Source organism: Malaclemys terrapin, chromosome 12 (genome assembly GCF_027887155.1).
Source record: "Malaclemys terrapin pileata isolate rMalTer1 chromosome 12, rMalTer1.hap1, whole genome shotgun sequence".
In the NCBI taxonomy this organism is placed as follows: domain Eukaryota; kingdom Metazoa; phylum Chordata; order Testudines; family Emydidae; genus Malaclemys; species Malaclemys terrapin.
In genome coordinates this window covers 30,558,573-30,573,468 of record NC_071516.1, presented here as the reverse complement: position 1 = coordinate 30,573,468, position 14,896 = coordinate 30,558,573, and the positions used below count along the sequence as shown (strand labels likewise).

The window sequence follows — 14,896 nt, the reverse complement described above, 5'->3', positions numbered from 1 at the left end:
ATTGATTGCTTGCCAAGGGATTTGGAAGAAAGAGTGTGGGTGGGCAGTGCTAGCAGAGGGCAAGTCCTATTCTCACTGGTGGTGGCCAGTGAAGACTGCGGGTGTGGCTTGTAATAGGCTCAGTGGCCTCTGCAAACCCCTCCAGGCTCCTAGGCAGCCTCGTAGATCTATCTGGGCTGCACGTGTCACCCTTTCAGCAGTTCTCCCTAACTTGTCTCTAAGCCATCCTGAGGTCCTGTACAGTTCGGCCCAAGTCCCCTGGGTGTCAGCAGCCACCACCCTAGTGGCTGCAGGGGAGGGGAATTGTCCCCCTCCTGGGTTTGGCTGGCGCAGAGCTCTCTCTGCAGCAGTATTATGCTTTCTCTGATCCCAACAGCAAAGCCTTTGCCTCTTCCACTGCCACACAGTTGGGTGCCCCAAGCCAGTTAGCTTAGCTGGTTAAAGCCTGGTGCTGATAATACCAAGGGTATGGGTTTGATCCTAGTGTGGGCCCAAGAGGCAGTGTGGGCTAGTGGATTGCCTTTGCGGTTAGAAGCGAGGTGGTTATGAGTTCTAATCCTGGCTTTTCCTCTGCCTCTGGTAAATCACATAATTATCTGGTGCACCCCAGACAATGGAGTAGGTAAGCCCTGACCCAGGCCGAGGCTGCTGTGCTGGGGGGTGGCTTGCTGTCAGCAATGACTTTAAATAATGGAGATATCCTATCTCCTAGAACTGGAAGGGACCTTGAAAGGTCATCGAGTCCAGCCCCCTGCCTTTAATAGCAGGACCAAGTACTGATTTTGCCCCAGATCCCTAAGTGGCCCCCTCAAGGATTGAACTCACAACCCTGGGTTTAGCAGGCCAATGCTCAAACCACTGAGCTATCCCTCCCCCCTTGTTTGCTTATGAATCTACAGACGTATTCAGACTGGGAATAGGGTGTACATTTTGAACAGTGAGGGTAATTCATCATTGGAACAATTACTGAGGGTAAATGGGTCCTCATCTTCCTCATCTGGCCATTTTTCCATCAAGATGGGCTGTTTCTCTAGCAGATCTACCCTAGGAATGGTTGTGGGGCTGGTCTCTGGCCTGTGTTGTACCGGAGGTCAGGCTAGGGTATCACAGTGGGCCCTTCTGGCCTGGGAAGCTGTGGATTCATAGACTCTAGGACTGGAAGGGACCTCGAGAGGTCATCGAGTCCAGTCCCCTGCCCGCATGGCAGGACCAAATACTGTCTAGACCATCCCTGATAGACATTTATCTAACCTACTCTTAAATATCTCCAGAGATGGAGATTCCACAACCTCCCTGGGCAATTTATTCCAGTGTTTAACCACCCTGACAGTTAGGAACTTTTTCCTAATGTCCAACCTAAACCTCCCTTGCTGCAGTTTAAGCCCATTACTTCTTGTTCTAGCCTTAGAGGCTAAGATGAACAAGTCTTCTCCCACCTCCTTATGACACCCTTTTAGATACCTGAAGACTGCTATCATGTCCCCTCTCAGTCTCCTCTTTTCCAAACTAAACAACCCAATTCTTTCAGCCTTCCTTCATGGGTCATGTTCTCTAGACCTTTAATCATTCTTGTTGCTCTTCTCTGGACCCTCTCCAATTTCTCCACGTCTTTCTTGAAGTGCGGTGCCCAGAATTGGACACAATACTCCAGTTAAGGCCTAACCAGCGCAGAGTAGAGCGGAAGAATGACTTCTCGTGTCTTGCTCACAACACACCTGTTAATGCATGTTAATAGATCCATGAATAAATGTATTCATGGGCCCTGAGAGGCAGGTGGGGCCGTAGCTCCTTCTTCCTGGAGCTGCAGGCTACCCCTGGGGACTGTGAGGACACTGTCCCGCCTATGGGATCACAGTGGCACCAGTGTTTGTGGTCTGATGCTAGCTGGACCTGTGGCAAACTGAATTGGCATCACCCTCCCAGGGGGGTGGAGCCCAGTGACTTGCCTTTCATCTGTGGGGAGGCGTCTCTCTCAGGCACAATGGCCCTGTCGCCACCAGGCTCTGCCACTGCTGCATGCCCCCCTCCCTCGGCCCCTTGTCTCCTTCCCCCTTATGCTGTCGGCTTGCCCCGTCCCTGGTTATGGAATCCAGCGGGGCTGGCAGGCAGTGTGCACTCATTTTGCGCCCCCAGCGCAGGACCCCCGACCGCTCTGCTCCTGTAGTCAGGATGCAGTGACGCAGCAAGTGTCTGCGTGAGGGCAGCTGGGTGCACGCGAGGGGCTCTGAGTGAGGTGGGACTGGAGCTCACAAGCAGTGCCGGCTACATCCCGCCGTACTCCATTCCTTTTTCCAAGCTACTCCTCACGACCACGCCTGCTAGACAGCGTTATGGCTTGGAAGGGAACGCTGAGATTGAGCGACAAGGAGTGTGCTCTGGAGCTCCGGATTTGCAGAATACACAGTCCTGCCAACAGCACCCGGAGCACTGTCTGTGCCTCTTTTTTTTTTTTTTTTTTTTTTTATCTCCTAGAACTGGAAGGGACCTTGAAAGGTCATCGAGTCCAGCCCCCTGCCTTCACTAGCAGGACCAAGTACTGATTTTTGCCACAAATCCCTAAGTGGCCTCCTCAAGGATTGAACTCACAACCCTGGGTTTAGCTGGCCAATGCTCAAACCACTGAGCTATCCCTTCCCCCCTCACCACTAGTTAATGCAGCCTGCCGGGGGAGCATGAGAACCCCCAAAACTGCTTCAGGCTGATGAACCTGGTGCATGGCATGGACAGTACTGGGGGGAAAGGAGCTTCTTTCTGTGGGACGTCTGCCCTGCAGGCTGAGGCCTGGTGTTCCCGTGGGGCAGCTCAGGGCAGCAGATGAGAAGGACTGGGTGGGTGATCTGTGGTGGGGGCTTTTCCTGTCAAGAGTGCGTCTCTCTTATGCACGTGTCCCTCTCTCTCAGGATGAGATCGAAGAGCTGCGTGCAGAGATGCTGGAGATGAGAGACGTCTACATGGAGGAGGATGTCTACCAGCTGCAAGAGCTCCGGCAGCAACTGGACCAGGCCAGCAAGACCTGTCGCATCCTGCAGTATCGGCTGCGCAAGGCGGAGCGCCGCAGCCTGCGCGTGGCACAGACTGGGCAGGTGGACGGCGAGCTCATCCACAGCCTGGAGCAAGACGTCAAGGTAAGACGGGCCCAAGCCACATCTGCTCTGGCTTCTGCTCTCAGAGGACAGAAAGCTGTTAGTTGTGGGAGCTCAGATGCTGCAGGGATGGGAACCTTGCCAGAGAGATCTCTGGGGTCACGCTGCCAGGTGAGCTGATAGTGTGTGCAGGGCCCCAGAGTTGGACAGGACTGACATGTGGTCCTGTCTGAATGGTGATTATTTCTTATTAACCATGTTTATTGTGGCAGTGCCTAAGGATCGGCCAAGACTGGGGCCCCGTCGTGCCAGGGACTTTGTATTGCAGATGCACCCACGGGCTCCAGCCAGGCCCAGGCCCTGCTGTGCTAGGTGCTGTCCAGACACATAGGGAGAGACAGCCCCTGCCCCAGGCATTTCCAATCCTAGTTAATAGGGGCAAGACCCAACCAGTGGGTGAGACAAACCAGTGTGGGGAGGGTGGGTGACAGTACTAGGAGCCCAGGCCAGCCATGGATGACCCAGGACTGGAGGAGTGGCTCAAGCACTGTAATCTCGGCTCCCCAGTCGTCACCCGGCCGTGGGGCCAGTGCTCTGTTTCTGCAGCCAGGAGCATTCCCGGGAGTCAGGGAAGGGTTCTGGCTCCTCCCCAGCCCCTCTTGACTCGGGTGTGCGGACCCTGCGCCAGGAGGCGTGATCCCAGCACATGGAGCGGTGCCCTGGCGTGCTTGGAGTGAGCTGGATCAGCACTAGCTCGGGTGCCTGCGCGTGCTGCGTCGCACCATATGACCTCAGTGTAGGCGTAACCATAGTGACCATAGCAGTGCCAGTGCAGCTGAATGCCCTGGGCTGCGTTCGCCATCAGGCACCATAGGCCCGTGCGTGGAGTCTGGCTCTGGGGCGGGTGGTACCACTTGCAGCCAGAGGTGTACGCTAGGGCAGGCTGCCCCAGGCGAGGGCCCGAGGGCCCGCTGCTGCTCTTTTGGTGGCTGGGGGGGGGGACCCTGCTGCTGTGGCTCTGAAGGCAGCTGGGTGTGGAGGTGCCCCCCCCCATGCTGTCGGGGTGACAGGGAGGCCCTGTGGCAGTTACTGGCCTGTGGAGGCTGGGGGCTGCTGTCCTACTTTCCCTGGGGTGGAGCAGAGGAGTGGGTCCTTTGGAGGGGTGGGCTTCTCTCTGGCCCAAGCAATGTGAGGGGAGGGGCAGTGGATGGGCAGGGTGGGGGTCGGCTGTGCCCCCTCCATGCTGGCTGGCTGTGAGGGGTTGAACTGGCCAGTCCCAGGGACCGCTGGGCTCATCTCACGTTGCAGGTAGCCTGTAAGGTCCTGCCCCTCCCCCTTGCCAGAGGGGGTCTGGCACTGTGACCCCATAGCCCTGCAGCCCCCTTCCCTCCTCTGCACAGTGGAGCCTTGGGTTGAGATTTCTGGGCTCCCCTCTCCCATGGCAGCATCTTTCTCCTTGGGATGGGGGGGTACAGAGGAGCACAGCTGCAGCAGGAGCCACGCTTTCCTCTGTCGTTCCCCTTGAATGCCCCTTCACTTATGCTGCCCCAGTCTGATGTGTGGCTGCCCACACGGCGAGTCCAGGGCTCTTGGCCTCTCGGGCAGCGATTTGCTTTCCCACCAGTGCTGCTTCGACTCCCGGAGGTGAGCAGCTGAAGGGACCAGCGAGGGCGAGCTGTACCTGGGAGCTGGCTGAGGGTCTGGGCTAGCTAACTGTCCCAGGCAGCTGGGAAAGGGGGCTGCGTGGCTCCGCTGCTGCCCCAGGGATGGTGCGGGCTCGGCACTGCAGCACCCATGCTGCCGGATGGACGGCTGTGTCATCTTGTGCCCTCTGCGGCATGATCCCAGCCTCAGGACCTCTGCTAGAGCACTGGGAATAGCACAAGCAGCAAGGGGGCAAGGGACAGATGTGGGGAAGAGGTCAGGGAAAGGAGCTGGGGGGGAGGGAGAAAGGAAAACAGGAAGGAGGGGGTGGAGAGAGGATGGGATGGAGAGGGAGGAGAGAGGGCTGGTTTGGTACAGCTGGGCAGGCCATGAAGCTGCAACTTTTTCTGACCCTCCCTGAGTGTGTGGGAATTGTTCCAGCTGCAGAGTTGTAGCCTGCAGGTCTCCAAGGGGAGTGTCGCTCCGAGATGCAGCTGAAGTGATCAGCAGTAAAACAGAGAAGTGTTGGCACTTGAACTGCCATCCTTAGGGTTCACTGTTAACATCTATTGAGTTCACAGCTTTTTACGAGTTTCAAGACACTGGGGAGGTGACGATGGATCAGCCAAATGCTGTTCCCCATTGGAAGGTGACATTTACAACCATTACACGTAGAAACTTTAAAAGCCTAAGGCCTGGTCTGTAGGTAAATATTACATTGGCCTGGCTATATCGCTCAGGGATTGGGGAAAATTCTGCACCCTGTGCTACGTAGCTAGGTCATCCTAACCCCCGGTGCAGATGCAGCTACGTCAGTGGTTCTCAAATGTTTGTACTAGTGACCACTTTCACATAGCAAGCCTCTGAGTGTGGCCCCCCCTTATAAATTAAAAACATGTTTTAATATATTTAACACCATTATAAATGCTGGAGGCAAAGCGGGGTTTGGGGTGGAGGTTGGCAGCTTGCGACCCCCCACGTATAAGCTCGCGACCCCCTGAGAACCCCTGAGCTATGTCAACAGATGGATTCTTGCCGACCTAGCTACCTCCTCTCTGGGGATGGGGGTGGATTAACTACAGGGATGGAAAAACCCTTTTGATATAGGAAGCAGCAGTGCCGTAGCAATGCAGCTGGAGGCGCTGGAGTGTAGCTATACCCTTAGGTCAGGGGTGGGCAAACTACAGCCGTTTTAAGCTGACCCCTGCTCTGGTGCTCCGGCCGGTGCTGGGTCAGGAAGCCGCGGCATGGCCCTGCTCTGGCTCCTACATGCTCCAATGGGAGCTGCAGGGGCAGTGCCTGCGGTAGGGACAGCTTGCACAGCCGCCTGGCTGCGCCTCCATGTAGGAGCTGGAGAAGAGACATGCCGCTGCTTCCAGGAGCCACTTGAGGTAAGTGCTGCTTGGAGCCTGCACCCCCTGAGCCCCACCATGCCCCAACCCCGTGCCCCAGCCCTGATCCCCCTCCCGCCTTCCAAACCCCTCGATCCCAGCCTGGAACACCCTCCTGCACCCCAAACCTCTCATCCCCACCCCAGAGCCCGCACCCCCAGCTGGAATCTGCACCCCTTCCCTGCCTTCTGAACCCCTCGGTCCTAGCCCAGAGCACCCTCCTACACTCCAAACTCCTCAGCCCCACCCCAGAGCCCGCACCCCAACCCCAATTCTGTGAGCATTCATGGTCCACAGTACAATTCCTATTCCCAGTGTGGCCCTTGGGCCAAAAAGTTTGCCCATACCTGCCTTAGGTTCTGCAGCAGGAGCATGGGGGTCTCTAAAGCCACTGGGTTGCAGATAACAAGGGGAGCAGGCAGCTGCCGGGGTGCAGGAAGCGCCGGATTGTTAACAGTCTTTACTGACTCTCACCTGACAGTCCGCGCCCCTGCTCCCAGCTTCAGATCCCCTGCAAACCGTCGCCCAGAGAACCCAGGCCTCCAAATCAGCAACCCTGCGAAGAGCTGGAGCTGAACCAGGCCCCTCCCCCCAGCTTGGCCCTGACCCCTTCCTTTCTGCAGTGTCTGCTGATTCCCATAGGGCCGTATCACTCCCCTCTCTGGAGTCAGAGATGCGGTTAGGGTGACCAGATGTCCCGATTTTATAGGGACAGTCCCGATATTTGGGACATGGTCTTATATAGGCGCCTATTACCCCCCACCCTGTGTCCCGATTTTTCACACTTGTTGTCTGGTCACCCTAGATGCGGTGGTCTCCCTGTTGTCTTTGTGCAGCTCAGTGCAGCGTGGCAAGGTTAGTGGGCAAGGCCCTAGCCTGCCTTTGCCAGTATGCGGTCTTCATTGCTGACAGTGACAGCGGGGATCCTGCTTCTGGAAGCTTGCAGGGCACCGTTGCCCCTCCCTTTCTCTTCTCTGGGCCCATTGCAGTGCTGTCCGCTCCCCAGGCAGAATGCCTGGCCTGGCCCAGGGCTCCCTCCCGGGGCCAATCAGCAGACATAGGACTAAGGCAGGGGGCTGGGGGGAGCCAGTTGTGTCTCTCCCAAATGGCTCCTAGAGTTCACACTGCGGAGTCACTGAGGGGCAGAAGTAGAAGGTAGCTGCAGCAGCTGGGCAGGGCCTGGCTTCCCCTCCCTGCCTTGCTGTGCATAGGGAGGAGGAAGTCTCCATGTCCCGGCTCTGTAATCTCTCTTGCACAGCCAGAGCCCAGGCGGCACCTTCCCCTCCCCCCGCTGGCTCTCCCAAGAGCAGGCAGCGTTGCTTAGATTAGCACTTGGCTGTCTGTGGTCATGAAGTGCCTTTCCATCCTCGCGTTAGGAAGCTGAGCAAAGTCTGAATTTGAGCCAAACAAGGGCCCTTACACAAAGGAGGGGTTGGGTTGCCAAGTGCCCCAGGCACCAGAAAGCGGCTGATCCTGGAAAAGAAACATACCACAAGTGAGTGATGGCGGCTCCTCCCCAGCATCCGGCGCTAACTGGCCTGTAATTATGAGGCGAAGTCTGAGTGTGTATTTAAAAGCGAGTCTCTTGCTGCCCACACCTGCTGGGGACAAACCCTGTTAGAGCCAATAGAGCAGAACTCTGCTCTCTGCAACCAGTGTACCCAAACATATGGGTTTATTTCCCTGCTGCTCTCGTGCTGTTCCTCTCCTGGGCCCCCTGCACTGCTCCACCGACGCACAGCAACCCTGGCTTCATGCTCCCAGCTCCCTTGTGCAGTGCTGCCAGATAGTGTAGCAGCAGCCAGTGGCAGTCGCCTTCCCACATCCCCTGTGCAGTGGACTGAGTGCTGGGTTGAGTGCCCTGGAGAGAGCCTGAGCCCCTGTGGATCTGCATGACATGCCCTGGCCTCTGTCTTGAGACCAGGGTTAGGAAATGGGACCAATGCCAAGGTATTAGGGGAATTTGATCTCTTGTCCCACAATTCCCTGGACTCCTGGAAGCCCTTTCAAAATCTCCCAGAAGCCATGGCTTCTGGAAGCTGCCCCAGGGGACTGGGGGACAGGCACCCACAGGCAATGTGACTAGTGGTGCTGTCTAGTGTTACTGTGGGTGTTGGTCAGACTGCAGCCCCCAGAGCAACAGGTCTGAGGCCCGGTTCTGCAGCTGTCCAAGGAAGCCCTGGGTGTTCGGGCCTGCCAAATCAGCTTGTTGTACCTCAGGGCCGTGAGCGGGGGCCCTGTCTCCCCCGGGTTCTGCACACCCCAACCGGCACAGTTTGCTTGCTCTGCCTTGGAAATGAGTCCGGATGCTGATACTTGTGTTCTGAGGGTGGAAGGCTTGGCTTAGCTTTGGAGGTCGGGGTCCAAGAGTGGGGATCAGTGTGTCAGGCATTGGCTGCATCTTCCCGTTCCCTTGCCGTGAGCCTCGCAGCAGGGAGGTGAATGGCGAGGCAGGGTGCCTGGCTTCACGGGCTGGCTCTGTCCTGGGAGCAGGAGCTGGGAGCGATTGCTCCAATATGTGTGTCAGTCTGTATTGTCCCTACACCACCCGCCCCTGACTCCCAGCAGCTGCCTCTTGGCCATGTTCCCTTGCACAGGAATTAAGCACTTTGCTCATCAAAGCCGCCTTCCCCATGGAGACCCACAGCCATGTCCGCATTCCTAGGGCGCTGTTTGCCATGCAGCAGTGCGCCCTCAACTCGCTTACCGGTTCCCAGAGACCAGTGTACGCTGGGGCGTTGCACAGATATCTGCAGAAGGTTAAACAAGGGACATCTCCTTCCCCTGGCCTCTCAGCTGTGCACTGGACAGTTGTGTGTCTTTTCACACACCCACACCCACTCTCCTGCCCAGCCTGTCAGTCAGGGCTGCCTTGGGACCTCCCCTTCCCCCAGCTTTTGCAGCTGCTGTGTTGCAGGTTCCCATGCTGGCCTGGCCTGGAGATGCCGCCCATTGGTTCCCTCTCTGCACTGCAGCTGGAAGCCACCCCCATTTCAGACACAGCCGCTGGCAGATCGAGGGAAAAGGCTTTTCCAGCCTTTGGGGCTGTGCAGGCCTGACTCAGAGTGGAGGTGAGACGAGAGCTCCTGGCTGGGGAATGAGCTGGCCCAAGGAAGAGCCAGAAGCAAATCAAAATGGTGGTATAGGAATGCGTGGTGGTTCTCTGGCGTCCCCCGCTGCCTGTGTCCATGGGTGACCTGGAGAAAAGGGCTTGGCTGCCCAGCACAGGAAGGACCCCCAGTATAAATTTCCTTCTCTGGTGCTCTCAGCCACCCTGCACCCTCCAGCAGAGAGACAAGCATGCGGTGCTCATCTGGGTTATTAGTGTGCGTGTTGCCATCTGAGCCTTGTCTGTCTCTCTCCGATCTGCTGGAATCTGGGAGGTGCTCGCCACGTGGTGGACATGGCTTCCCCCTCATTGGCTTAGTGTGATGCCAGCGTGTGGCTATGCCAGTGTGTGTCTGTGCCAGCTGTCCCCACCTGGGATTAAGTGTGCTGATCTCTGGCAGATTGCACAGGGGCGGTGGTGTTATCCTGGCCCAGAGAGAACCTCCTCCTAACTGCTGAGGAGCACACAGCCTGGTGCTACCCGGTTGCAGCATCCCTTCCCAGGGCCCGGGTGGTATGCCAGGAGACGGAACCCATCACTGGGATTGGCAGGCGTGGGTTTGTGAGCAGTGGGTGATTAGGGTCACAGATGCAGACACCCAGCCCTGGGTGACTAGCAGGAACCCGGCAAAGGAGACTCTGAGCCCATCTGGTGTGACAGATACATTTGTGTTTAAAACCCATGGTCAGTTGATTTAAATCCATTCAACTGGCCTTCCTCCTTGCCTGGGGCTCGGGTCTGCCTTTGCCTCGGGCCCTTCTGGCAGCCCAAGCACTCTGTCTGGCTAGGCAGACCCGTTGCAGGAATGTGACCTGTTTGCAGAGCTCTCTGTAGTTGTCAGATATCAGGGGGTAGCTGTGTTAATCTATATCCACAAAAACAACAAGGAGTCCGGTGGCACCTTAAAGACTAACAGATTTGTTTGGGCATAAGCTTTTGTGGGTAAAAACCCACTTCTTCAGATGTAGTTGTCAGAGTGTCTTGCTGAGTCACCCACTGTCACTTTAGTGACTCTTCTCCCTCCAGGAGCTGTGGCCGGTACAGTGGAGCTGTGCCAGTTGTCCCCTGGCTATGTCAGCAGTTGCAGGCTCCCCCATGGCCATTTTCACTCTGGCCATGACGCGCTCTGTCCCTGAGCCTGAGTTTTCCACTTGCTTGGACCAGTGTTTCCACTGAATGATCAGTGCTGGCTCCTGCTCCGTGCCGCCCAGGGGATCCAGCCTGGGGACTGGGGCCATCGGCTGCTACACTTCGGGCCCCTGTAATTTGCACTCCCTGCTGTGCACAACTGACAATAAATGTCTCTTGCCTGTGTCAGTTGTTCCCTCCTCCGTTCTCAGTGGAGCTGGGGTTTGAAGCAACGTAGTGGTTCAAATAGCAATCCTGTACTAGCTCCCGTTCCCTGGGGCTGCCACCAGCACTGCCAGGCCCCTGGCACAGTACAGCAGGGCGGCTAACGTGCTGCTGGAGACAGCACCCTGCAAAGACGGTTCGTCCTTTCGGGAGGCTGGGCCAGCGGCTGTCCCCATACAGGAGAGAACGAAGGGCTTCAGTGAGAGCAGCAAACCCCTAGCTCAGAGAGGGCTCAGAGGGCAGACTTCCCACACGCTTAGGGGTGGGCATATCGGCCCAGCTCTGAGAACTACTGTTCCCTGGCTAATTACTACTGCTCATCACAAATTGTAGGCCCTAGATAAACTGTTGCTACTGTTTGCATGTTGTTTTTTAAATCCCCAGTCTACATGGATGGAAAAGCTGTTCCCAGCCATGAGGAAATGTTAGAGCCCTCTAGCCTGGTCTGCCCTTTGTGGCAGTGTCCGGGTCCTTGTGTGCATGTAGAGCACCCCCGCGTGATGGGCCCCAGTCCTGCCTGCCCCACTGAGCACTGCTTTCATATGGGCCTTAGAGGCGCTGCACCCGCCCTTTCTGATGAGCCTCAGCCTGAGCGTGGCTCTGCTCTGTTTGCAGGTGGCCAAGGATGTCTCTGTGCGGCTCCACAACGAGCTGGAGGTGGTGGAGAAGAAGAGGATCAAGCTGGAGGAGGAGAATGAAGACCTGCGCCAGAGGCTGATCGAGACAGAGCTGGCCAAGCAGGTGCTGCAGAACGAGATGGACAAACTGCGTGAGGTGAGAGGGTCGGGCTGCACGGGGGAGCGAGTGTGTGTGCACCCTGCTGTGTGAGGGTGGGGGGTATTTTGTGTCCCTGGGGTACCAGGGAGCCAGCCCAGCTGTTAGTGGCTACAGGCTCTCTGCCTGTAGAAGGCTTCCTGTCTCCTTGCACCTTGGGAATCCACGGGCCTCTCTGGAAGCTGCTTTGCCATCAAAATATTTGTAACCTTCCCCCCCAGTTTGTAAGCCCTGGGCAGTGCCTATCTCCTCTCTGTGAGCCTCAATGGCTTAGGGCCTCAGCCAAGTCGCTTGTGAGATCTCTGTTCCATCCCCACCAGACACTACCCTGCTGGGATTTACTTGGCTAAGGTTCAGGGAGGCCCTAGCGGCAGGGGCTGACCCACGTGCCTCCAGCTCTCTGATTCGACAGCAGCGGCTTTGGCTGCCCATGTGGACACTCTCCATAGACATAGACTAATAAATGCTGTTCCGCCCTCCTGTGACAGTTGGTGAGTGGGGCCAGGATGGGAGGCCCAGGAGCTGCAGCAGATGTCCCTCAGGGGGTGCGTTTGTTTGCTGGTGGAAGGGACTGTGACACTTTCCCAACATATGAATGGGGTGCCCGAGAGGGAGGAAACCAGCCCCTCCTGAGCCTAGAAACCTCAGCCCGAGATGTGCGTGACTGAGCTGCAGAGGGAGGCTCCATGCATGCACTGGGCAACCAGTGCATACCGGGGGTGACGGATAGCGTGCATGTGCCATGGTGGGGAGCTGACTCCTGGCAGCAGCCCAGGTCTGGGGTCACTCTGGGCATGGAGCCCCCTCCTTCCCCATTTCCAGAATGTCCCGTGCTGCCCTTGCCCCCCAGTGTGTCTGCCTCACAGCAGCATGCATGCCCCAGTCAGCAGCAGCACCGTGCCCTGGCTCGTGGGGCTGGCAGTGGGGCTGGGAGGCCACTGCTGGCCTTGCAGCCTCCCGGAATAGCCTCTCTCCAGCACGCGTTGTTTGGGTTGTGCCCTGAAACCCTGCCTTCAGCCAGGGAGCTGGGGCTGGCTGCAGGACCCTGGGGGCTGTCTAGGGGAGGCGGTTGCGGGGCAGGCTAGAGAGGAGCATTGAGAGCCGACCTGCTCCTCCGTCCTGCAGGGCCCGCCCTCCCCGCCACGCTCTAGGCTCTGACAGTAATGCCAGTACACATAGTTCAGGGCAGGAAGCAAGTGGGGGGGGGGGGTCGCTGAATATATGTGTATATGTGCATGCCGGGGGGAAGGTCCAGGTCAGCCGGATGGAATTACTCTGGCTGGCGTTCAGCTCGGACAGCAGGGTCGTCGGCCTGACTCAGCGCTGGGCACCTCTTCTGACCATGAGAGCTCGAGACTGCGCCTCTCGCAGCACAGCACCCTGCTGGGGCCTTGGTTCCATGCTCACTCCCAGTGCCGTTCCCTGCACCGCCCGACCAGGCCAGCCACCCTTGTGTTGTGCCATAACCTTCCTACCCTGCCTGGCTCCCTCCTGTGCAGATCCCTTTCCATGGCCCTTGTCCTTTCAGGCTGAGAGAGGACTTTGCTTACGTGTCATGTGAGCAGCTCGGAACTAATCTCACACCTGCAAACCCTATCCAGCTGTTCTATGTACAGGACTGGGGATGATTTCAGAGCAGCGTCTCTTCTTGAGCTGTCCTTGCCCTCCAATGCATGTTTGGCTCAATGTTCCCTTGAGCATGGCTCCCTAGCCAGCGTGCTGCCCAGCCGTGAGCAGACGCTACTAATGGGCACGAGCTTAGCTTGTGTGCAGCTGGAGAGCAAGAACTAGCAAAGGAAAGTGGCTGGAGCAGAACTGCAGGGAATTCTGTGGCCTGATCCCCAGAGGCAGAGAAAGCTGCCACGTGGTGTGCTGTGAGGAGACCGAGAGTTATTGATGTCTAGCAGTGGCCAGGTGTCGTGACGACTCACCAGCACGGCGCCTCCTGCTGGTCGTCTTGGGAATTAGCTCTCCAGCGTATGGAGTGTCCTCCGCAGGCCGGTGTCTCACCTGCCACTGGCCCTGTGTCCCTCCCGGACCCCGGTACCTCTTGACCTTGGGGTTCTGCCCCCAGAAGTACACCCACACTCTGGGTCTCCCCTCCCAGGGGAACCCCCCAGCCCTCTAAACCCACCTTGCCTCAGTGGCTACTGCCAGCCATCATCTAGCCCCCACTCACTGGGGCAGACTGCAGTCTGTAATGGCCACTCATCATTGGCAAGGGGTTAGGACCAGCTGCCTCTGCCTATTCCCAGGCTACACCTCTGTAGCCCCAGAACCTTTGCAGGCCTTCACCATGGCCTGCAGCCTGGGGTTTTACCAGGCTGGAGCTCCCCAGCTCCCTTTGCCCTTCCCCATCACTTCTCCACCTCAGGTACCTTGCTCCCTGGTAGCCAGACCCTTCTCTCTCCAGAGCCAGAGAGAGACTCCTCCAGCTTCTGGCCCACAGCCCTCTTATCAGGGCCAGCTGGGCCCTAATTGAGCTGGTCACAGCTGTGGCTGCTTTTCCAATCAGCCTAGCTTGGCTGTTTTAACCCCCGTTTTCCAGAAGTGGGGCAGCTACCCCTCTACACCAAGGATTAAGGTTTGTGTGTTGCCTGCACTCAGGATCTCGCTGAGAGGTGCCAGAACACGCTGCACTACAGTGTCATTGTGTCTAGTGCTCCATGTTCAGGGGCGAGGGCGACCCCTCCAATCCCAGCCAGTTAGCGCAAATGCAGAATCGCCCCCATGGGAATGGCAGTGCCCTGTCCAGGCTTTTCGCCCTGCACCGAGGAGAGCTGCATCTGGAGAGCTCTCACTCATTCGCATGAGCTCTCTCGGTTTTGTATCGCAGCCCCATGCCCTGTGCCTGGTCAGTTCCTCCTCCTTGCTGGAAACGCCTTCCTGCCTCCTCTGCTAGGCAGCTTGGCTTCGTGTCGCTGCGTTTCTTTTAGAGTAGCAGCCGTGTTAGTCTGTATCCACAAAAAGAACAGGAGTATACCTGTACCTAGATATAACACTGTCCTCGGGAGCCAAAAAATCTTACTGCGTTATAGGTGAAACCATGTTATATCTAACTTGCTTTGATCCGGCAGAGTGTGCAGCCCCCCCCCTCTCCCCCGGAGCACTGCTTTACCGCGTTACATCCGAATTCATGTTATATCGGATCGCGTTATATTGGGGTAGAGGTGTACTTGTGGCACCTTAGAGACTAACATTTATTTGAGCATAAGTTTTCGTGGGCGATAGCCCACTTCTTCAGATGCATAGAATGGAACATATAGTAAGGAGATAAATCTACATACAGAACATGAAAAGGTGGAAGTAGCCATACCAACTCTAAGAGGCTAACTAATTAAGAAGAGCTATTATCAGCAGGAGAAAAAAAAACTTTTGTAGTGATAATCAAGATGGCCCATTTCAGACAGTTGACAAGAAGTGTAAAGATACTTAACATGGGGAAATAGATTCAATCTGTGTAATGACTCAGCCATTCCCAGTCTCTATTCAAGCCTAAGTTAATGGTATCTAGTTTGCATATTAATTCAAGTTCAGCAGTT

General features: G+C 56.9%; 1 protein-coding gene across 2 annotated transcripts in view; it reads left to right on the top strand.

Moving 5' to 3' along the window:
• The window catches only part of SOGA1 (suppressor of glucose, autophagy associated 1), a 92,095-nt gene that overhangs the window by 20,487 nt on the left and 56,712 nt on the right, over nt 1-14,896 (top strand). For both annotated transcript variants that reach the window (XM_054045777.1, XM_054045775.1), the window contains exons 2-3: nt 2,901-3,125; nt 11,196-11,354. In XM_054045777.1, coding sequence (XP_053901752.1) covers nt 2,901-3,125; nt 11,196-11,354 — 384 coding nt within the window. The remainder of the gene's footprint in view (nt 1-2,900; nt 3,126-11,195; nt 11,355-14,896) is intronic.